Source organism: Nannobrachium achirus, assembly GCF_963921795.1.
Source record: "Nannobrachium achirus genome assembly, chromosome: 21".
In the NCBI taxonomy this organism is placed as follows: domain Eukaryota; kingdom Metazoa; phylum Chordata; class Actinopteri; order Myctophiformes; family Myctophidae; genus Nannobrachium; species Nannobrachium achirus.
In genome coordinates this window covers 40,108,532-40,131,417 of record NC_137828.1, presented here as the reverse complement: position 1 = coordinate 40,131,417, position 22,886 = coordinate 40,108,532, and the positions used below count along the sequence as shown (strand labels likewise).

The window sequence follows — 22,886 nt, the reverse complement described above, 5'->3', positions numbered from 1 at the left end:
TCCTGTCACATCTCCACTGTGCTATCCAAATAAAGGCAGTAAAGCCCCCAAAAATATCTTTAAGAAATGCAAATGTTGGTCCCGCAGGCCCCGTGACCCCCCAGCCTCTGACGTGCAGCGCGGACCACTTCCAGTGCGTCTACTCCTTCCAGTGCATCCCTCAGAGCTGGAGGTGTGACGGGGAGCCCGACTGCGCCGACCACTCCGACGAGGAGCGCTGTCCCACGGCGGCGCCGGGCACCGTGCCGCCCCAGGACCGCTGCCACCTCCACCAGTACCAGTGTTCAGACTACCGCTGTCTCCCCTCCGTGCTGCGCTGCGACGGCGTCCCAGACTGCCCCGAGGGGGAGGATGAATATGCCTGCCGTAAGTTCTTAATGCTTGTGTGTGTGTGTGTGTGTGTGTGTGTGTGTGTGTGTGTGTGTGTGTGTGTGTGTGTGTGTGTGTGTGTGTGTGTGTGTGTGTGTGTGTGTGTGTGTGTGTGTCTGTGTGTGTGTGTTCAGTCTATAGCAGCTGCTGTAAACAAAGCATTCGCTGCCCACAAGAACGCTTACTCTTTTGTTTCACAATTTACCGGTGCAAGTAGAAAGAAAAAAAGCCTGTTTCAGCCTAGCTTCATCAGGTTTGCTCGGGGCACATGTTTTGCTATGAGGAAGCAATCTACCTTCTTGTGGAATCAAATTTTCATTTATTGCTCCTGTTCATCTCCTGTAACCAAGACGAATTAAGAGCTGGCACCGCTGTGCATGACATGGGGCATGGATTCAGTGGACTTGTGCAGCTACTGTGGAGAGCGGGCTTTACCCCCCTCCCAAAATAAATTCATACTTTTAAGTATGGGTTGATGAAAGGTCAAAGCATGGGTTTTTCGACCATGTGAGCACTACTTCTTATTTTACTTCTCTAATTGTGTGTGTGCGTGTGCGTGTGTGTGTGTGTGTGTGTGGAGGGCGGGGGGGTGGGGGGGGGGGGGTACTAATATTGACCATGCTGTACAGCATTTCAGTAACAATACATTACAGTGTTTTTTTTTTAAAGTACCTGTACACTTTTCTTAGATTGCCATTTCTATGCATTTGATGAATTGATGTATCCTTGCTATTGTAAGTAGCTCTGGATTAAGAGCATCTGCTAAATGCCTAAATTGTAAATTGTAGACTAATGGGGATCCTTAATAAACACTAAACATGATCCATACTGTATAGACAGTATACACACACCTTTCTCTGTTTCTCTCTCTCTTTGTCCTTTGTTTCTCCTTCTCTGGTGTCCTCCGCATCAGCGCTGATCCAGTGTGAAGTGGGAGAACTGGTGTGTGAGGCTACATCGAGCTGCGTTCCACTTCACAAGCGCTGTGACCATACAGCCGACTGCCTTCCCTTCCGTCCAGACGAGTCTAGCTGCTATGGTAACATGCTTTTTTCATTTAACGCTTTTTGCTCTCCCGCTCCGTGTCATGACATGTATTCCGTTGTATGATTACTCACCTAGAAACACATTATGCGAGGCTTTAGTGGACTTTTGAATAAGACCTGTGTGAAGCCTGTGAGTACACTGTACTGTAACCAGTGGAAGTACTCGCATTTTTTACTTCAGTAAAAGTATCACTACCATGTAGAAAGAAATACTCTGTTAGGGTGCCCACACACCAAAATACCTATGAGAGTGGAATCCGCATTCCGCCAATGCATTTCGATGAGAATGGAGCGTTTTTTTGCCAGTAGAGGATTTCTGCAAAAATGCTCCATTCTCATTGCAATGCATTGGCGGATTCCACTCTAGGTATTTTGGTGTGAGGGCACCCTTACTGTTACAATTAAAAGTCTGGTATCAAAATTGACTCAAGTAAAAGTACAAACATATTCAAATACTGTATGTTAAAATAAAAATATACTTAGAGTACCAAAAGTAAAAGTTATTTAATTATGCAAGTTTCCAAATGTATACAATCCTTTGAAAATAGCAGATCTACAAGCTCTGATCTACATGTTCAAAGTGTAGGGCTGAAGTGTTTGTTTATGTTTTGTAATAATAATCTAAATCTTGAAATTCGTAATTAAGATTTTCAAGTAATTATAGTAGTAGAGTAAAAGTAGGCTACAATATTTGCCTCTGGGATGTAGAAGTAGGCTAAAAGTATAGAAAATCTGAATTACTCCAGTAAAGTAAAAGTACCTCAAATTTTGATTTTGTACACTTTGACAATGTCATCAAACCCCACAATCAATCCTCCAGTTCTAGGCACCACAGAAGGGTGGGGGGGGACCTTTTTTTCTTATCTCCACACAACAACTCCGAGGTATATTAATGACATAGTTCAATGTTGAAAATGGGTGGAACAGTACTTGAGTAAATGTTACTTTCCACCACTGACTGACTGTAACTCTCCTGCTCCATCTGTGCCTTTCAGTTTTATTTAATCATTTCACCTGTAGTCCATCTGTGGTCCCTAACCAGAAATGGTTTAACATTTTACTGTATTTAAAAGATTGCTGAAACCTCTCTCTTGGCATCTATGAAAATATAATGTTGTCTTTCTTCCTGGTGTGCAGGCAAGGGCCCTTGCTTAGTAATTGAATACAATAATCCTTTAAAAAAGAGGGATAAGCGGGCACAGTGGCGCACTTGGTTGTAGGGTTTTCCGATTAATCGATTTTTAATCGAAATCGGGATTTTTCCTTTGGACGATTTAAAAAATAAGAAATCGTAAAATCGATTTTCACTTTAATTAGGGTAATTCTTACTCATTGGAGCCTTGCACGGGGCAAAAAGTGCACAGCCCGGTCCTCCTAAAGCAGGATGACAAGGTCCGACACCAAATTAATACTACTTTATCTCTGATGTGTAATTTCTTTGATGCACGTGCAGTGCACGTCAGACTGGGCAGGGCTCACCACATTAGATTTTGCTATTTGGCTATATAAAAAGTTTAAAAAATAAAACAACAATAATAAAAATCATGTCCTTGCATTTTTAAATGAAAACAACATAGTTGAAACAATGTATTATTTTTTTACCAAAAAATCGAAATCGGAATCGAAAATCGACTTTTCTGAGAAATAAATCGAGATTTTATTTTTAGGCCACATCGAACAACCCTACTTGGTTGCGCTGTCGCCTCACAGCTAGTCCTGGGTTCGATTCCCGCCGGGGGACACTGTGGGCGCTGCGGGCGTGTTTCCTCCTCTGCGTCATCAGCGCCCACACCCTACACTGGGTGAAAAGAGAGATTATCTGACATATACTGGTAGAGTATATGACAGTTTATTTACAGGTATACTGGGCATATACCGACATTATTGGGTATATACTTTTTGAGGGATATTCTGGAATATTCCTCTGTATTCAGTGATAATAGGTGATATACTGCCCCCAGCTAGACAAAGGCACACCAGGGGGTCTGGTTCATTCCTTTGACCTACAAATTGACTATTTGTTTAAAGAAAGGGGAGGAGGGCAAACAGCCCCCCTCCCAAAAAGACACATTTTAGTTTACCTTGGATATCCCAAGTATAAAGGGCTTAATTTGCCTTAACTCACATTTTCAAGTAATTACAATGTTGTAAAAAGTAGAAACTTGCAATCTCATGTACTATAATGACATTCAATGATGACTAATTAGAAACAGTTGTATAAATACATTTGACCTTATACTCTGTACTTAGTCCGTTCTTTCCCCCTTCTACAACAAACCTCTTTGCTGAAAATTGCCGATCTACAAGCTCACAATGTGTTGCATCATGACACATTGTGAGCTTGTAGATCGGCTATTTATTTCAAAGTCTACTGTACATAAAACAGACGCTGTTTCTGACCTGGGTTCAGACAACAGTTGACACTTTTAAAAGGGGACTTAAGACATTTCTTTTTAATAAGGCATTTGCCTAGATGGTCCTTTTGGATGCCCTGTGTGCTTTTAATTCTTCTTTTTTTTTTTTACTTAATGTTCTTTTAAATCTTCCTTGAGATGTGTTTAATATGTGCACTGTTCTTAATTCATGGAATTAACAGTTTTTACCATGTTAGTTATATAAATCTTTTTATAAATCTTTTGCTGGCTTTGTTTTGCCATTTTAATGTAGCACTTTGAGATTTGTTTCAAATATAAAGTATGTTACAAATAAAATGTATTATTATTATTATTATTATTATTATTAACACCATGACAAGTACAGTAGCTCAGACCAGGCTTCCTTTATTCTGTCTTAACCAATCACTTGACTTATCAGTGTGAAAATGTGACCAATCAGGTTTCTTGCCACCACCTTTGAATTCTAAGTGCCTCACAGTCTGGCTCTCTGGCGCAGTAGTAACTGCTTGCTGAAGAAGACAGAGAGGAGAAGTGTTACTTAAACGAATGGATCATTTTCAAACTTTTCGGTAAGTTGCAACTACTATAATTCTATGTAAGTAGCCTATGTTAGAGACAGGTAATAGTAGAGACATGTAACCATTTCTCAAAGCATAGCAGCTAACTAAAATAGGTGTTTGTTTTGTTTTCTGCCAAATTAAGGGGGACAAACATTGTTGATTAGATTATATTAAATTAGGTTGTATTGCTTGTTGTTCTCACATCATATTGTCTGTATTTATCAGTGACCATGTCTTTCAAACCGTGGACTGGAGGCCTTTATAACCACTTTCATGGGTTTTAACCACTTAAACATTGCATTGCATGCATTGTGGATCCATTTTGTATTGTCCCTCTGCACCAAATCTCTTCAACAAACACTGGGTGAAAAGTAAGTGAAATTATAATTATGTCTGCATATGGCTGTATGTGTCCACCAAATGCAAGAAGGCATTTATGCTTAACTAACTTTGTGAATCATTCTCTTTGTTTATAGGAGGCTGTAAGACATTTTCACAACTCGGAAAACAACGAACACAAACTATCCCCGCAAGAAAGGTAACTATTTGTTCTTTGTTGTTCTTTGCTGTATCACTGTGTAATTAAACCAATTAAATAATATCACATATTGTAGGCTAGTAAAAAGACACGCTATTAAAGTGCATTGGCTATTTGAATTGGGGGGGGGGAAGGGAAAGTGCATTGGCTGGAAGGGAAGAAACGGTAAACTGTGGGGGAGGTGTGAGTTGTTTTAGGGGGTGATTTCTTCACAGGAAATGCCTTTTCTGGAATACAAACTAATGTGTTGCTTCTCTCAACAGTATCAACTCACCACACAATCTTGGTGTCATGACACACGTGCTGGAGCAGGTCAGCATTGCTTTTCCTGACATAGACGGTGACTTAATAAAAGGTAAAAAATATATAATTTCCCCATTAATGTCCTGTGTGTTTGTTGTGTTTTTTACTCATTTAGCTTTGAAGTAGTCACGCATGGCATGCTCGACCAGTTCCTGTTTTGACTGAGCCTGTGATGTGATGGGAACGTGTCACTGTTACTGCATTTCATCTTTTCGACACCGACTCTAACCCTCACCCTAACCTTAACCTCTGTGGGTGCATGTGAGTTGTCCCTGCCGACCTTGCGTGGAATAAACCCTGTTACTGACCCATAATATCAGACTGGTTATTCTAAATATCTTAGTAGTCATGATACTACAGTGTTCTATTCCTCATTTTCGTGATAACACCTTTGAACTGGTTTAATTAGATTGTGTTTGTACATAAACAACGAAATAAATCCTAAATGCATTTTCCTTGTATTTTAAGCTGCCTGCAGGACCCATTTTGAGTCTTTGAAAAGGAGCCATCGACTGGACCAGCCAGAAAATGCTCTCCGCAAAAAGAAATTGACTATGTCAATGAAGCACCGACAAGAAAGACCAGGTACGTTTGGAACTGTTTTTTTTTTGCTGTTGTTATTATGTTTTACATGTTGTATCAATGTAATAATGGTAATTAAATACATACAATTAATTGCTATTCTATGTTTTACAGTTGCTGACCACCAGGAGTGCACATCTGGAGACAGATGAAGAAAGAGCTGTGTGGTCGCATGCATGCTGGGAGCTGATGTCAGACAAGGATGTCTATGTTGTCCAGTTTGGACGGAGAGGAAATGGGGACACTGTTCAGCCAGCGATACACTGCACAGAACTGCTCATTTTTGTAATTATTGTCCCCTTTGTGGGAGCAGAACTGTTGACAGTCGCTGTTACATTTTCATTTCGAACATTCAAACATTTTTTACGCCACCATTTTACAATTTCTTTCCCTTTTTTTTACAATTTGTTGTTTCTTCTACAAATGTTTTCTGAATGCTACATACTGTGAAGTTGAATATTAATCTGTTGCACATAGAACACACTGTGAAGATGTTTACAAAAGTTAAGTACAGTAGCCTACAGTACAGTAGCAACTACTGGAAAAAATATGCTGTTGGCGTATAGAATATGTCAAACTGTTTGCACATGTACATCTGAGGATGCTCTTTTCTTTTCCTGTTGCTCTTTTGCCTTTTGCACTCTATTGCACTCCACTTTATTTTTTACGTCTTACTACTATTTACTATTTACACCTTTTTAGATTATTATTATTTTTAGATGTGGTTTGCTGTTATTATTTAGTTTTTTGATATACATGCGTTTTCATGTCAAGGATCCCCACAATTGTAATTGAAAACTGACACCATGTATGGCCCATTTAAATATTTTGTAACGTTATGCTTTTCTGTTGTTTCCTCTCAATAAAAACAATTTACCTGACTGATGCCTATTCGTTCATAAAGTAATTCTATGTGACACAGTGCAACACATTTTGAGCTTGTAGATCTGCTATTTTGCTATTTATTTTTAATTGGAATACTGAATAATGATTAACTAGAATATCACTTTGAGCTTGTAGATCTGCTATTTTGCTATTTAAAAAACAATTGGAATACTGAATAATGATTAACTAGAATATAAATATACAATAATATATAATATATAATGGACCCAATGTGGAAGGGGGGTCCACGAATACCCCCCCCCCCCCCCCCCATGTGGAAGGGGGGTCCACAAATACCCCCCCCCCCCCATAAACCCCCCTCCCCCCCATAACCCCCCCCCCCCCCCGGTGTGGAGAGGTCACAGATCACAGCCAATCACAGCTGGCTCAGTGCACATGCTCAGTGAAAATGCAGGTACAGGGAGGGGGAAAAAATCCCTCCCACCAGTGAGAAATCCTGGGACCTCCGGAGGTGTGATTTCACAGCAGGGGTTCACGAATACTTAAGTAGTGGTACAAAACGGCTATATACCGAACTGAATATTCCTGATTATCTGGCTGAATACCTCATGTTTATGCCGGTTTATTTACTGAATATACCTGTCATAGAATGTAGTATACCGGTCCGATAATCTATCTTTTCACCCAGTGCTAGGTGGGGTTGGTGAAAGGGCCTTTTTTTGTGGAGTTTGCATGTTCTCCCCGTGTCTCCTAGGGTAGATACCCTCACAAAAACATGCATGAATCCGGGTTTCTATAAAGCCTCCCCCTGGCCAGCCGGGGCTCCCCAGGCGTGGCAGAGGGAAGAGCAGAAACCAGGATTACAGGTTAGGCAATTGGCACTGGGTGAAAAAATGGGTGAAAAAATCGTGGGATAAAAATTATATATATAAAAAAAAGAGAGAGAGATGAAAGCTTAACACATGCTTTAAAGCCGTTACATCAGGCTGGCGTGTCCCAATCATAGCGAGCCAAGCCTGCAACTAAATTACACTTTTAAGACAGTAATGGCTCGGTAGACAACACCTTGGTTCTTGTCTCTATTGTACGAGGCTTTGCAAATGCTCCCTGTCTGCCCAGTGACAAGTTGTGGCACTGAAGACATTTCAGGGCTATTATGCCTTCAAAGCACACCGCTCTTAACGTCATAGGTTAAGAGCGGTGAAACAATACTCTTAAAACCACACCTTTCCTGCCTTTTTAGAATGATTAGAAATGATTAGATTTTCCAGCTCGCCCTCAGTTAACATTAGGAGAGTGTTGGCAAGAGTTTTATGGTGATTCAGATTATTGCATGTTTTCATGATTATTAACCCTGGCTAATAAGACAATTATTCCTTAATACATTATTAATTGCCCTCTATAACTTAAAATACAAACTAAAAACACCACAAATATGTTTTATTTATTTTTATAAAAAGATAATCTTTCACTCAATAGGGACAACTCCCGTTGCAATTTGATGATGTCATATGCCCATATGTCTGCTACAGCTCTATGGAATGTACAGAATGCATATGCTAATAAAAAAACAACTTAATACTTCCTAAGGTTAATATGAGCATCAAAACAATATTTTAAATACGTTTTACCAGTAAGACTCCCTAATCGGGAGATAAGCGACCGTCATACACAAAGAGGCCTGTAAGTGGCATTGGTTCCACCCACAAGTTTGTACGACAAACGGTTAATGAGTAAAGCCAAATAAAGTTTCGGCCAATCAGAGGAGGGGGCGGGGCAAAGTTAAACCAATTAAGGTGAAGGACTCTTAATGAAGTTAATTGACACCACCCACAAGTGTGTACGACAAACAGTTAATGAGTAAAGCCGAATAAAGTTTCGGCCAATCAGAGGAGGGGGCGGGGCAAAGCTAAACCAATTAAGGTGAAGGACTCTTAATCAAGTCAATTGACACCACCCACAAGTTTGTACGACAAACGGTTGATGAGTAAAGCTAAATAAAGTTTTGGCCAATGAGGGGAGGGGGTGGGGCAAAGTTAAACCAATGAAGGTGAAGGACTTTTGGAGCAGCAGGAGTCGGTGGTCCCCGGGAATTCCCCTTGAGCAGCCCAGTTGGGGTGTTGATTTGGTCATTTTTGCACTATTTGGCAGTGGTGGCAGGGGTCCGTGGAGGTCCGGGGGTCCTGAAGGTTGTGGTTTGGCAGGCAAGGAGTGTGTGTGGAAAATTTCACATAGATAGGGGCAACTATGGCGGAGATATGAGTAGGGCAAAAGTGTGACGTGACAGACAGACTGACGGGCGGACGGACAGACAGCCGGTGAAGGTTTTGATAGTAAATGCGACCTGACGGTCGCAATTAGCACATGCATTCCATTCATTCCATAGGGCTGGACCACACGCATAAGAGTGAAAGAGAGACGCATTTTGACAAGTCCCGGAAAAGACGCGCTGTGATTGGCTGGCGTCGCTTTGTTTGACAACCGTGCGAGGCTCCTCCCCTACGCGAGGCTTTTCCTCCCCTACTAATACAGACCGAATGCCCCCTCCCAGCACCGGCTTCAGTAGTCACTGTGCTCCTAATCCATGCACCCTGGGTTTGCATCCCGCTTGTGCCACTTTTTTTCCGCAACCGCAGACAACTTTTTTTTGTGCTGATAAAGTATCATTACCAGTAAGACTCCCTAATCGGGAGATAAGCGGCCGTCAGGTCGCAGCGTGATTTTAGGGCAAAATGTGTAGGAGCAGTGTCCAAAAATGTGGTTCAAAAAATCTGCCTGATGGTGGCGCTGTATGGGACATCCATATTGATGAGATGAGTGTAGACATACTGTGTACCGATTTGCGTGATTTTAGGGCAAAATCTGTAGGAGCAGTGTCCAAAAATGTGTTTGAAAAAATCGGCCTGATGGTGGCGCTATATGGGACAGATCCATGTTGATGACATGAGTGTAGACATAGTGTGTACCGATTTGTGTGATTTTAGGGCAAAATCTGTAGGAGCAGTGTCCAAAAATGTGTTTTGCAAGAATCGGCCTCATGGTGGCGCTAGAAGAGGGCCATGTGAGAAATGAGGGGTGGGGTCTCCGCGTTGCCTTGGCGGACGAATAGGTACCGGCCCCGGCTCTCCCGGACGCTCCTAGCCCGAGTTACGGCATTTTATGTGAGCTGCAGTGGAGGGGGTCCTCCACTGGGGGCGCCACCACTTTGGCATCCGTTCTGGAGCACCAGGAGTCGGTGGTCCCCGGGAATTCCCCGTGAGCAGCCCCGTTGGGGTGGTCATTTTTGCACATTTGGTCATTTTTTACATCTGGGGGTCCCCCAGGGACCTGGGGGTCCCTGGAGCTCCGGGGGTCCTTGGAGGTTGTAGTTTGGCAGGCAAGGAGTGTGTGTGCAAAATTTGGCATGGATCGGGGCAACGGTTGCGGAGATATGAGCAGGGCAATAGTGTGACGTGTGAGGTGTGACAGACAGACTGACGGACGGACGGACGGACGGACGGACGGACTGACTGACTGACTGACTCACAGTTTGTGGAGGTTTTGATAGTAAGTGCGACCTGACGGTCGCAATTATCCATGACGGAGGCGTGCCATCTCAGGCGACCTTGATCCCCATGAGGCCCCGGCGAGTGAGTGGTAGCGAGTGAGTCGCTGGGTGAGCGGTGCGAAGGTCGCATGAGCCGACTCAGCGCCGTTTGAGTTACATATACTGGGGGACAGAATAGTAAATATTGTCCTGGGGACTGCTTCTGCGTCCGAATGCGGCTCAAAGGGACTCACGCTGGAAGGGTGGGGTTTGTCAAAATGCGGCTTCATATCGCTATCATGCGGACCACACATGAACATCAACTTGTGACAGGAGTTGACCCTATTGAGTGAAACATGAACTATTTCTAAAATAAGCAAAATATTTAAGGTTGTTTTACATTTTAGATTGCAGTTATAGAGGGCAATTATAATGTATTATTGTCTTATTAGCCAGGGATCCTTTTAAGACCTGAGGTAGATTCTACATTTAATGTTTTCTAAAATCCCAGCAGTTTTCTGAAAAGCTAATGTTCCAGTGGTGTTAAAACATTTTCATGTCAAGGACACGGACAACCATCTAAAAACAGTTGTTCCAGGGATCCCCGAGAAGCAAAGATTTTAGTTGAAAATATTGGCTTTAAAAATATATATTAAAAGATCTGCAGACATTTTCAAGATTAAAAGATCTACAAGCTCATGGGGCGGCATGAAGTGGCGTGCTATGAGCTTGTAGATCTGCTATTTTTGAATAGGCTAAGTTTAAAAGGTTAAAATCTAAAATTAAACAGATGCTTTCCCAGTTTTAATGGGTTAACAAACCACCCAGATAACCATTCGAAACAACACTGGTAAACAGAGATCAAGATAATGGAAGATAAGGCAAGAGTGCAGTAAGTACGTTTTTGGACACACCGACTTATTTGCATCCCACTGGTCAGATTAGCCTTTGTGATCTTGGGGGATAAACAATGACCTCAAGAAAATACAATTAGTGTAACATCACTTATATGTCGATATCTCATTTGGCTGACCAGTTGAAACTCTTTTAAACCCATTTATCAGTTCATTTTCTTTCCGTAGTTACTGCACAATAATGACCTGAGCATCCACGCTGATGAAAGATAACGTTTTTTAAACACGCTGAGCGTGATGCACTATCAAGGTTTTTAATTATTGTTCATCAAATCATTCACCACATTGTTGCCGTTATATTTGCGATAGATTTTTAAAACTATATATTTATATAGTTAATATTAATCGTTGTAGTTATCGTTCCAGTTGCAGACAGCCCTTTGTTGTGCAATCGCAAGTATAACCGCCTAGATTGTGTATGAGGTTTTAAACATGTTTGCATCATACGCCTCTGTGTGGAACATTATCCTTTTTCTCTGTCTGGCTATGCGTGAGTCGAGTTTCCTTTCCTTCCTTGGAGAAGACAGGAGGGAGGGAAAAAAACAACAACAAAATATTCATGAGTTTGTGTACAGCGCTTGCTGACAGTCTAGTTATCCAAAGAACTTGTGCATGGGATGTTGCAGAGTGTTGTGTTTCGCCACTCAATGCAGTATTATATCCCTGCCAACTAGATAGGGGTGTCATGCTGCTTCACAGAGGTAGGTACCACTCCACTGCCTCGGGTCTCCGACGTCTCCTCCCTTGTCTCAGGTGAGGAGTGATGGACAGCGTGTGCCCACAGAGGGGAGAGGGAGGACCAGACAGGGGTTGGAAATGGAATAGCTGAGAGCTTCATTGCTTCCCCCCGTCTGATAGGGTGCTTCGAAGTGTCTCTCTCCTTCAGTCTGGAGTGTCACTTTTGACACCTCTGCAGATGTAAAATTGTGTCCGTGCTAGATGTAAAAAGGGAAAAAAATATATATATATAACGAATCTACCTTTGATGTCTTCACAGAGTGTCCTCCGTCCTACTGCCTGGACCGCGGCTCATGCAGCGTGGAGAGACACGGGCCTGTTTGCACGTGAGTCGACAGTCAGCCGCCTGCAGTCACACTACAGCACACACACACGCCGGGCTGGCGCACGTGCCGACACGCATGTGTAACACATGGCATGATAGACATGCAGTACGCTCACACACGCACGCACACACCTGCACGCATGCATACACATTAATTCCTTTGTTTGAGTCCACATTTATAAAATACATTATAAGATGCCATATACATAATGGAAATAACAGTGCATACCTTCAAACAAGTTTACACTATGTAAACAACAGAAAACAACAAACATGGACACATTTACAGAGGCACACGCGCATTCGCACGCACACAAACGCGGCAATCGCACCAAAATCATATCAGGGAACAAAGACAAATGCTCTGTCTCTTCTCTCCACCCATCCTCTCTCTCCCTCTTTGGTGTCGAATTAAAACATGGAAATCCCATCAGTCCCGTTTCTTTCCCTGGAGAAGACACGCTTGACGGACCATGGGGGGAATGTCAGCTTATCTCCTCTCCTCTCCTCTCCTCTCCTCTCCTCTCCTCTCCTCTCCTCTCCTCTCCTCTCCTCTCCTCTCCTCTCCCCTCCGCAGCATGAAAACGGGGCAGCTCTGCCTTCGTTTATCCGCCCTGCACACCCGCGCAGTGCTGTATGCTGCATGTCAATATTTAAGTGCTGCTCCCCGCTCTCAATGGTCTCTGGCTGGAGACCACAAAGCCCTGTACGTACATTAGATTAAGCTCCGTCAGGGCCGCTCCAAAACGAAGGCTGATCTGCAGCTGGCAAGGCCATGGTTCGCATGCAGAGGGGACTCCTCGGCTCTCTCCCTTCCCCTAACAGCATGGACAGAATCCTTGAAATGGGCCTCGCAGGTTTCAATGGTCGCCATTAATTGCTGTGCAGTTCAGAATGTTTGCCTGTCTGATTATGATATTCCATTGGAGATGTTAACCAATTAAATCCCTGCCTAGACTTAGTAAAATGAGCCTGAGTTGTGACTGTTTTTTGTTTTGTTTTTTTGTCTACACCAAAGATAGCTGATTGCGATATGTTGAGAGCTTGTAGATCTGCTATTTTGGGCTAATGGGGTTTAAGTTGTTAAAGCTGCAATCCATAGCTTTACCAGTGGTGTAAAAAGTACATGTCTTAAAAAAGTAAAAGTCCAGAATTCAAAACCAACTCGAGTAAAAGTACAAAGGTATTGATATCAAAATATGCAGAATGTCCCATTTCACAAGTTTTCAAATGTATAAAAATAGCTTCGCGATACATTGTGAGCTTGTAGATCGGCTATTTTCAAATGGCTGAAATGTGTATAGCTTTACTTAGTGAATAAAAGGTATAGTATGTTAATATGACATAATGAACACTGTGGTGGTGGTTGTAGTTGGTCTCCCTGCTCTTGTATTGAGTCATTCATATCCCACAGTTGTGTAGGACCACTACTGGTTGATGTGAGATATTACATGAAACTCGAAGGGAAATATCTCTCCTTCCCAAACAAGCTTTCTCCCGTTATAGCTCAGAAGAAGTAGGAATGTTGGCGCTTGTGCGAATCCCAAATGAGACCTGAAAGTTGCCACTGAAAATGTGATATTTGTGGATTCATCTGCTAATGTCATCATGGGCTTGTGAGGATTCCCCACCACACCACCACTGCTCCCCTCCTTATGTAACAGGGGTCTTTACCACTGTGTGTGTGTGTTGTGGTGTGCTGCTCCTGTGGCACTGATCCAGTGCTGATAGCTAGCTGTAGTGGAGCATGAGGCCATTGGTGGACCGCATGTGTGATGCGACGGAAAAGTGTGGTCTAGCCAACACCAACTCGGGACTCCTGAATCGCTGCACTCCACAGCAGGGATGTGCAGACTATTAGAGAGACAGCGGCTGAAATACCTAACAGGGCCCTTTGGTAAACATATTGAAAATAGCAGACCTCCAAGCTCACAACGCATTGCAGCGCGACGCGTTGTGAGCTTGGAGGTCGGCTATGTTCTGTACTTATTCATGGTCTGGAGAGGGCACTTTTTACAGACGGGTAAAAGGGCAGGGGCTCAAGCCCCCTTTGATGTGCACACTCCCCTATCTAACATCAGGGTCCTGAGCTCTACAGTGTTGTGTTTCCACCACATTTTGTGTGCAGTGGGTGCATAGTCTGTCTTCCCTTGGGAGCCGAGTCTGTCTGTGGCGCCCTTTTTCTATTGCAAGGCTGTGTTCACTGAGTCTGTACCTAGTCAAGGCTTTCCTTAGTTTTGGGTCGTTCACCATGCAGGTGAATGACTTCAAAGCTTGTTGGATCAAGTTCAAATTCCCAATTTACCTTTTATTTGTAATGATTTTGTTTTCTTAGTTTTTACCCCTTTAATTAACTAGTTATTTTCTCATGCATTTTTCTGTTGGTTTTGTTTTGTAAAGCGTTTTTCTTTTTTTTGAGAGACGGGACACAGGGAGGGAAAGTTAGAGAGTGACGTGCAGTAAAGATCCGCCGGGCCTGGGAATAGAACCGAGGAGAATTACAATTTTGTCCAAAATGTTCAAATTCACAATTTGTCTATTTTCAAATAACACTGTTGTACAATGAAGTATAGATCAGGGCGTAAGTGGTTGCCGTTCACTTGCTAATGCCTCATTCACACTACAGATATATAGTTGAACGTTTAGCTTGGTAATTCAATGTAATCTCAATGGAAACCAGCTTTAAAGATGCAGGAGATGCTCCAAACAAAGCTTTGAAAGCTTTAAAGCTGGTTTCCATTGAGATTACATTGAATTACCAAGCTAAACGTTCAACTATATATCTGTAGTGTGAATGAGGCATAAGGCTGTCTCGATTATGAGAATATTAAATACAAATATAAAATAAGATTGATTATTGCTTTTCTGCCTTTATTGATAGTATTTTAATTTTAAGTGAAGATAGACAGGAAAGTGGGGGGGAGAGGGAATGGGAGGGACATGCAGCAAAGGCCAATGGGAACGGGACTCGAACCTGCGACTGTCAGGCTAGCAAAATCCAAGGCCATCTGGCCACACAATTATGTACCCTGACCCCCTGACTGAATGGGTATAAGGAAATGACTCCTCCCTGCAGTCTGTGTGAGGTGTGTGTGTGTGTGTGTGTGTGTGTGTGTGTGTGTGTGTGTGTGTGTGTGTGTGTGTGTGTGTGTGTGTGTGAGAGTGTGAGTGTGAGTGTGAGTGTGCGTGTGTGTGTGTGTGTGTGTGTGTGTGTGTGTGTGTGTGTTTCACATTAGAAGGTCTTTCTCCTGCATGTTGGTCAGAAATCAGGCTGATATTGAACAGATGCGGGTTTGGAACAGAGCGAGGCTCCCTGCTCAGCCGGTGGGAGAGTGGGACTTATTCTCACAGAGATGGAGCTTTTCAGGGGGCGGCAAAAAGATTGCTTGAATGAATTAATGGATCTTTTTCGCTGCCCGTCCTTTCCTGTGCTGGAGGTCGATGATAGTAATTTCTGCATTCCAGTGGTGAGAGAGTGAAAGAGAGAGAGATTGAGAGACAGAGAGTGTCCCATACGCAAAGTTATGATTTGTTTTATGTTATATGTACTGTATGCTTTGGCAATGTAAGACGTATTTTATCATGCCAATAAAGCTTTTGAAATTGAAGTTATGAGCAGATCTGTCTGTCTGTCTGTATGTCTGTTTGGTGTATAAAGATCCACTCTCCCCAAAATGTTCTTTTTGAAGCTTACCTGTCTCCAAACATTGAAATAGAGTTTGATAACTACAATCGGATCTGTGGATATTCTGCATTACCCAAATTCTGGAGGATCAAAACGATGCATAATTCATAGGATATGGAATAGCCTACTAAATGGACGGCAGTAGAGCAAAGTAAAATGCACTGTGGACGGACTTTAATGTGATTCATCAGTTGATCAGTTGGATAGCTTTTTTATGACCCTGTTATGTAGCATAATCTCCCACACTGTTACTAAACTCATCACTCAACACTCTCTCCAGGTGTCATTCTGGATGGACTGGCAACCGTTGCCATGTGAGGGAGAAGCCCTCTCTCGCTACGACGCTAGCACCCCAACCAGAAGACACACGGCTAGGTAATAAAGACAAGTACCCTTCCCTGCACTATAAACCTGTCCCAGTGGGATTAATACCTTACAGTAATGTGATGTGTGCACCCTGTGACCCTGCCAATTCCTCTGTAGTTCCACTACTCAGATGTTTTTACTTACTAATTAACTAAAATGTAATATCACAGTGTAGGAATATTCTGTTAAAGTCCTGTATTCAAACTGTGTCCTGTATTTTACTCACTACTGTAAAAGGACAATTGGCTGCAAAATGTTAAAGTACCTAAAGTAGAAATACTCTTTTTTTATTTTGTTAAAGGTGATACACCATGCATTTAAAAAGTAGTTATGTCATATTGTTTATGTCCCAAAAACGTTTTTCAAAAGGTTTGAGGCTAAATTACCACTCCTAAATAGAGAGCCTCTCTCATTTTTGAATGGCTCTCAGAGCATTTTCAGCTGCAGTACCACCTTTGGCCTGAACTGCGCCACACCCCACAAATCTTTTTGAAAAAAAATCTTTTTTTTAAAGATTTTTTTTTTGTGATGACGTCACAATCAGCAGATGACGTCACAATCAATCTTCAGAAATAGCAGATCGACAAGCTCACAGCGCGTTGTGATGTGACTTGCTGTGAGCTTGTAGATCAGCTATTTTTTTGAATAGCTGAAGTTTAGAATATGTGTTTTGTGTTAATAATACAAATCTCTGCAAAGTATAATATTTGTAGTGGAGTAAAAAGTACAATTGTTTGCCTCTGGGATGTAGTGGAGTAGAAGTATTTTAAAGTAGGCCTATCGGAAAAATATGGAAATACTCAAGTAAAGTGAAAGTACCTGAAAGTTGTACTTAAGCACAGTACTTGAGTACATTTATTTAAATACTTTCCATCACTGGGGGCGACACCCCTGCCTATGGGGTCTAACCGTATCCCTCTTGTTCAGATGCAGTGTATGTTGGGATAGCCATCGGTTTGGTCCTGTTGACTGTTGGAGTTGCCATCTGCGTTCTGTTCTTGTACACCAAGAAACACCTATTGTAAGTGTAATTCTGGTGAGGAAATATGATGTATCAGCTATTCTGATGATTAAATGAACTAATTCATGATTGATAATTAAATAATTGTATATATATTGTTGCTGTCGGGCATAAACCTCTTACAGATGTGCCATTTCAAAACTTCACGCGTACATTGGCAAGACAGTAGATTCACAGGGGATTTGCAGAAAATGTAGATTGTAGATCAGCTATTTTTGCTAGTTTCTGCAAAAATAAGCTCTGTTCTCCATAAAAATTTGAAAAGCAAAACAGGGAAATAAACCGTTGGAAGAAATGCATTTGCAGGACATTTTCAGGAAAAGATCAGTCAACACAGAAGAGTTGAAAAGGCACATCTGTATCTCCATATTCTAACCTTTCACATCTGTATCTCCATATTCTAACCTTTCCGTACATTAATGCCGGGCCTACTTGATCATACTACAGCAGCGTCACACAAAGCATCAAAAGTAGCAGATATACAAGCTCGAAAAATGGCGCTAAGCGACGTGTTTTGAGCTTGTAAATCTGCTACTTTTAATACTTTTGAATTTGAATCCCAAAAAGTATATGGACGGTCCATATATGGCCAAGAAATAATTATTTTACAAATGCCTCAATGTCTATAGCTGACCTGCCCATATATGGAGTGCCCTGATGTCATCAATATTAACCCAGCGAGCACGGTCTGGACCTGGACCAATCAGTGACGTCTCAATTGGGGCCAGATCAAGTCAAACAATGACTAGACAGATCTGGCCTAGAATATCATCTGATTTCAACCAACATAAATCCTGCCCACAAAAAATCATCATAGATTAATCAGACAGCGTTCGATCGAGGCCAGATATAAATATCATAACTAGTCAGATATGTCCCAGAATGTAACATGACAAACGATAATCTGTCAAACAAAAAAGTCCATATGACGTCCTGGTAGTGACGTCAAGATCATCCCCATATGGGCTGTGATCTGTGAGGGACAGCTCCACGTTGTGTGCGGCGGTCCACAGCGTGAAGTGTGAAGCGCGAGGGCGCGCTCCAAAGATCAGGGGGGTGATTGTAGCCCCCACAGTTAGTACCAGCCATGAACTAGCGACAACAGCCCTGCTAATCGGGTTCAGCCCTATTAGCACGACTGGTTGTGCGTTGGACTGGCAAGTGGGAGTCCCGGGTTCAATCCCCGCTTCCGCGTAGCACTACAATCGGAATGCCCATATATGGACATAGTGTGTGTGTCTCATGTGGTCTATAACATTTATTTTTTATTTGTATATATATTTTATACACACACATCTTATGGCTCCACAGAAAGTCTGATCCGATGGACTATGGGGTGATGGATGATTCAGGTTTTGACTGGAGTAAAGAGGTAAGTTACACCAAACCTGTCGTCGCATCAATCACCATGTTCTGCTGTTCAGACACCCACCATATGTGCTTTAATATTCTACACCTTTAATATTCTACTAACAACTTGAACCCTAGTGTTCAAGTTGTTCTGAGAACTGTAGAGGCGAGGCGTTGTGAGCTTGTAGATCGGCTATTTTGGTTTGGTGTAGAGGGGAAAAAGAGCAGACTAAGTACAGAGTGAAAGGTCAAGTTTATTAAGTATTGACGGTTCAAGTGGTTAAACAAGCATACAGAGAACAAGTATCTTCTCTCCATAACTGGTGTGATGTAAGCTCCTTAGAGATCAATATATCAAAAACAAAGGAATTGGTCATTTCTGAAAATAACCCTGTGCAGCCCCTTACAATTAAGGGACACGATGTAGAGATAGTAAACAACTTTAAATATCTAGGCACTATAATTGACAGCAACCTTAACTTCAGTGACAACACTGACTATATTTTCAAATCCTGTAACCAACGTCTCCACCTTTTACGCAAGCTCAACTCCTTCAGGGTGAGCAAGCACATTATGGAAACGGTTTATAAGAACCTCATAGAGGGAATCTTAACCTTCAACATGGCAATGTGGTACGATAATCTTAACATACAATGTAGAGGCAAACTGCAGAGAATAGTGAATCTGGCATCAAAAATCATAGGGAAAAAAACAAAAACAATTAAGTTGTATTTACAATTTACAATGAAGTGCTTAGGAAAAAAGCTGGCAAGATAATAAATGATCCCTCTCACCCACTCCATAGGGAGTTCGATTTACTTCCCTCTGGTAGACGCTATAGAACAGCTTGGGCACACCGTAGCCGTAATATTTTTAAAAATTATTTCATTCCAAATGCCATTAAGGCATTGAATGATGTCATGTCTCGTTGATCTGCCTGTTTCTTCACCTTATATACATACCACTGTTGTCCTTCTTGTTGCCTTAAGATGTTTTGTGTTTAAGTGTTTGTTGCTGTTTATCTGTCATTTTAATGTTGTCTAAATGTATATGAGACAAAAGACACATTTCCACACTGTGGACAATAAACTAACACAAATTGACATGAATCCAAAACACACTGATGATTGTGCTGTCAAACTACCGTATATGGAAACTATATGGAATCTATGAAAAGGTTTGTAGCAACTCATAATGTAATAACGGCTCATAATGTAATAAGGGCTCATAATGTAATAAGAAAAATGTAATAAAAACTCATAATGTAATAATCAGCTCATAATGTAATAAAAAAACGAGCGCATAACGTAATAATGGATTTTTCAATAATGTAATAATGTAATAATGTGTTACATTAAGAACCTCCACATAGGAGGCTCATAATGTAATACAACTTCATAATGTAATAATGTCTTTTTTATTACATTATGAGCTGATTATTACATTTTGAGTTTTTATTACATGTTTTTATTACATTATGAGCCCTTATTACATTATGAGTTGCTACACACCCTGCCAACTTTGTTGATGAAGAATGAAGCAATATCTGCTAAACATGCAGCAAATGAATGTGAAATATGGGGATCATTTAGCTGTACAAAGAGCATCCACAATGTTCAACATACAGTTCGTGATTGTATCGACACTGGGTGTTGATGCAAATCGATAATATCCCCATGTGGTCATTATGACGACAGTCTGCCATTGCTAGTTCTGGGCCACTTTGCCGAAGGTCATGGGGACCATTATGTAAGCCTTGATGGACCAGTCACATACTTGATTCAAAGAGCGCACCACTTTGATCTGTCCAGACCTAGGGCCAGAGTGAGGTACCGGGTCAGGGCCAGAGGCCTTACTGCGAGAGTGAGGGCCAGAGCAGGGCAGGATTTACCCTTCATGGTGCCCTGTGCTTGGACCTAGTTTGAAAGTTTTCAATCAATCAATCAATCAATCAATCAATCAATCAATCAATCAATCAATCAATCAATCAGGGATAGATAGCACCTTAACTCTGCAGCCGCACTGAGGCGCTCCAACACAATAGTGCACCAGTTCTTTTAGAGTTGTGCATACTAGTATCCACCTAACGTTTCTTCAAAACCCTTAAGTGTAACCAGTCATTACAGACAGCAACGTTAGGTTAGCTTAGCTTAGCTTAGCTTAGCTCATGTGAATATCTTTTTTTTACAGTTGATCCTCCGGTGCCCCCCTGTGGTTGTTGATGCCCTGTGCAGTGCCGGTTCTAGGACTCAGGTGGCCCTATGCAAGATTATTTTAGGTGTCCCCCACCTAAAATAAACAGATTATTATTATTATATTATATTTGGCATGGCACCACCCCTCTCCACCCCACTCGACCCGACCCCACACACTTGTGCCAGGTATTCCACTACAAGGAACTGGGTAGAGTGGTGTGACAGTGGTACAAAACGTGGTAGTATAAAGTTTGCCTGGCTCCAGCCAATAGACCTGCCCACTCTCTGAGTGGACTGCTTCTCTTGGTCTGGTTTTGTCATATGACGCGTCTCTTTCTATCGGTGTCTTGGCGCACCGACCAATGAAATCAATGCAAGACGGAGGAGGGGTGTGTCTAACTTTTGAAAATCAATAGAAACACTGGAGGGAGGGGTGCTCCCTTTGAACTTCAAAGGGGTTCTGAACTGCAGTCATTGATTGAGCCATACAAGTGTAAATAGCTCGTTAGTGCTTCTCTCTAATCAATGAAACATCAAAGACAACAACTTGATTCCTGTCATACAGGGGGAGGGGGAATGTTTTGTGTACACAAGTCAAACACAACCCCTCCCACCAGATCTCTTGTGATTGGGAATTTCAAATTTTAAATCCCCTCCCCTTTTAAATCAAATAGAATAGGGACAACTTCAGATTCAAGCTCCAGCGCAGTCTGAAATCAGGCTAGTATAAAGTATCCACTCTAGAGTAGGTCCGAGCTCGGCTAAGCGGGGCCAAAGCAATGACGTATAACGCTGCTGCGGCAGACGCTGCTGTGGTCAGTAGTAACATTACCAGGGGTCATCAGTGACTTATATTCATTAATACTGAAAAGGTCAAACATCTCATCCATTCTACTTCTTCTTCATGCAAACTTCCAGTGATGCAATCTATTCTACTTCTTCTTATTCCCAGTGATGCAAACTATTTGAAATCTGGCAATTCTCATTTGAGATACTATTAACTACAGAGTGCTTTGTTTTGAACGAACAGTACCTTCCTTCCTTGAGTTTTCTTCAAGTGTCAAAGTTGTTTAACGCAGAGACCTTCATACATTTTAAATTAGACGTATAAACGAGCAGCGACTAGTAAAAACTTCAGCTGTACTTTTAATGAAAGCACCAACAAGCAGTGGGAGAAAAAAACTAACAAGAATAAATATTTCAGGGACCACAATGGAAATAAGTCGCAAGACTATATTGTGTTTGTATCCTTGACGCTTCTCAGATGAACATGATGTAACTTGAGTTTTTTCCTGTATGACGTCTAATAAATCAAGGATACATATTGTGATCTTCTGAATATGATGACAGCTTGGTGAGTTGATAAGAACACATTGTTACGTGTGTATCACGCTACGATGTCATCATTATGGCATGGGCTGTTCCCTTCTCCCCTCTCTATAGTTAAAAAAAACAACTCCAGAACAAAAACAAAGTGTCTGAGCACAGGTGAATTGAGAAAGTAATGCCTGTCTGTCCGATAGCAGCAGGGATATGGCCCCATCTTCTCCCTGTGATGTGGCCCCCTTAGTGGTTGTGGCCCTAAGCGACAGCTTATATTGCTTATGCCAGGAACCGGCCCTGGCCTGTGCTTCAGCACGTCAAGCCCTATTATAAATCCGGCCCTGGGCCAGAGCGAGGGACCGAGTCAGGGCCAGAGTGAGGTACCGAGTCAGGGCCAGAGTGAGGTACCGAGTCAAGGCCAGAGTGAGGGCTAGACTTAGGACCAGAGTGAAGGACAGATCGAAGTGGTGCGCTCTCCTCTGCTTCCTGGACTCTTTGAATCAAGCGTGTGACTGGTCCATCAAGGCTTACATAAATGTGTCCCAATTTGGCTGGGAGCCAGTCATTGGATTTTTATTCATTTTCATTTTTTCATTTCATTTGAAAGCTGGGGATCATAGCTACAAAATGATATATTGGTTGTGGAGATTGACCCAACAGTTTTGAAGATATGGCTTATAGAATGATGCCATGCTGAAATACTACTTTTGAGATATTCAAGTTCTAAATAAATTTCTAACCTGCAAATGACCTGACGATCTCTCACATTAATTAAAAAAAGTCTTATTTACATGCAGAGTTAA

General features: G+C 42.0%; 1 protein-coding gene across 1 annotated transcript in view; it reads left to right on the top strand.

Moving 5' to 3' along the window:
* Positions 1–22,886, top strand: part of malrd1 (MAM and LDL receptor class A domain containing 1) — a gene marked incomplete at its 5' end in the record, with an annotated part of 149,594 nt that overhangs the window by 111,644 nt on the left and 15,064 nt on the right. Inside the window, 6 exons of the mRNA XM_080751770.1 lie at positions 88–366; positions 1,283–1,408; positions 12,078–12,144; positions 16,109–16,203; positions 17,122–17,215; positions 18,527–18,587. Of these exons, the coding sequence (XP_080607896.1) occupies positions 88–366; positions 1,283–1,408; positions 12,078–12,144; positions 16,109–16,203; positions 17,122–17,215; positions 18,527–18,587 (722 nt within the window). The remainder of the gene's footprint in view (positions 1–87; positions 367–1,282; positions 1,409–12,077; positions 12,145–16,108; positions 16,204–17,121; positions 17,216–18,526; positions 18,588–22,886) is intronic.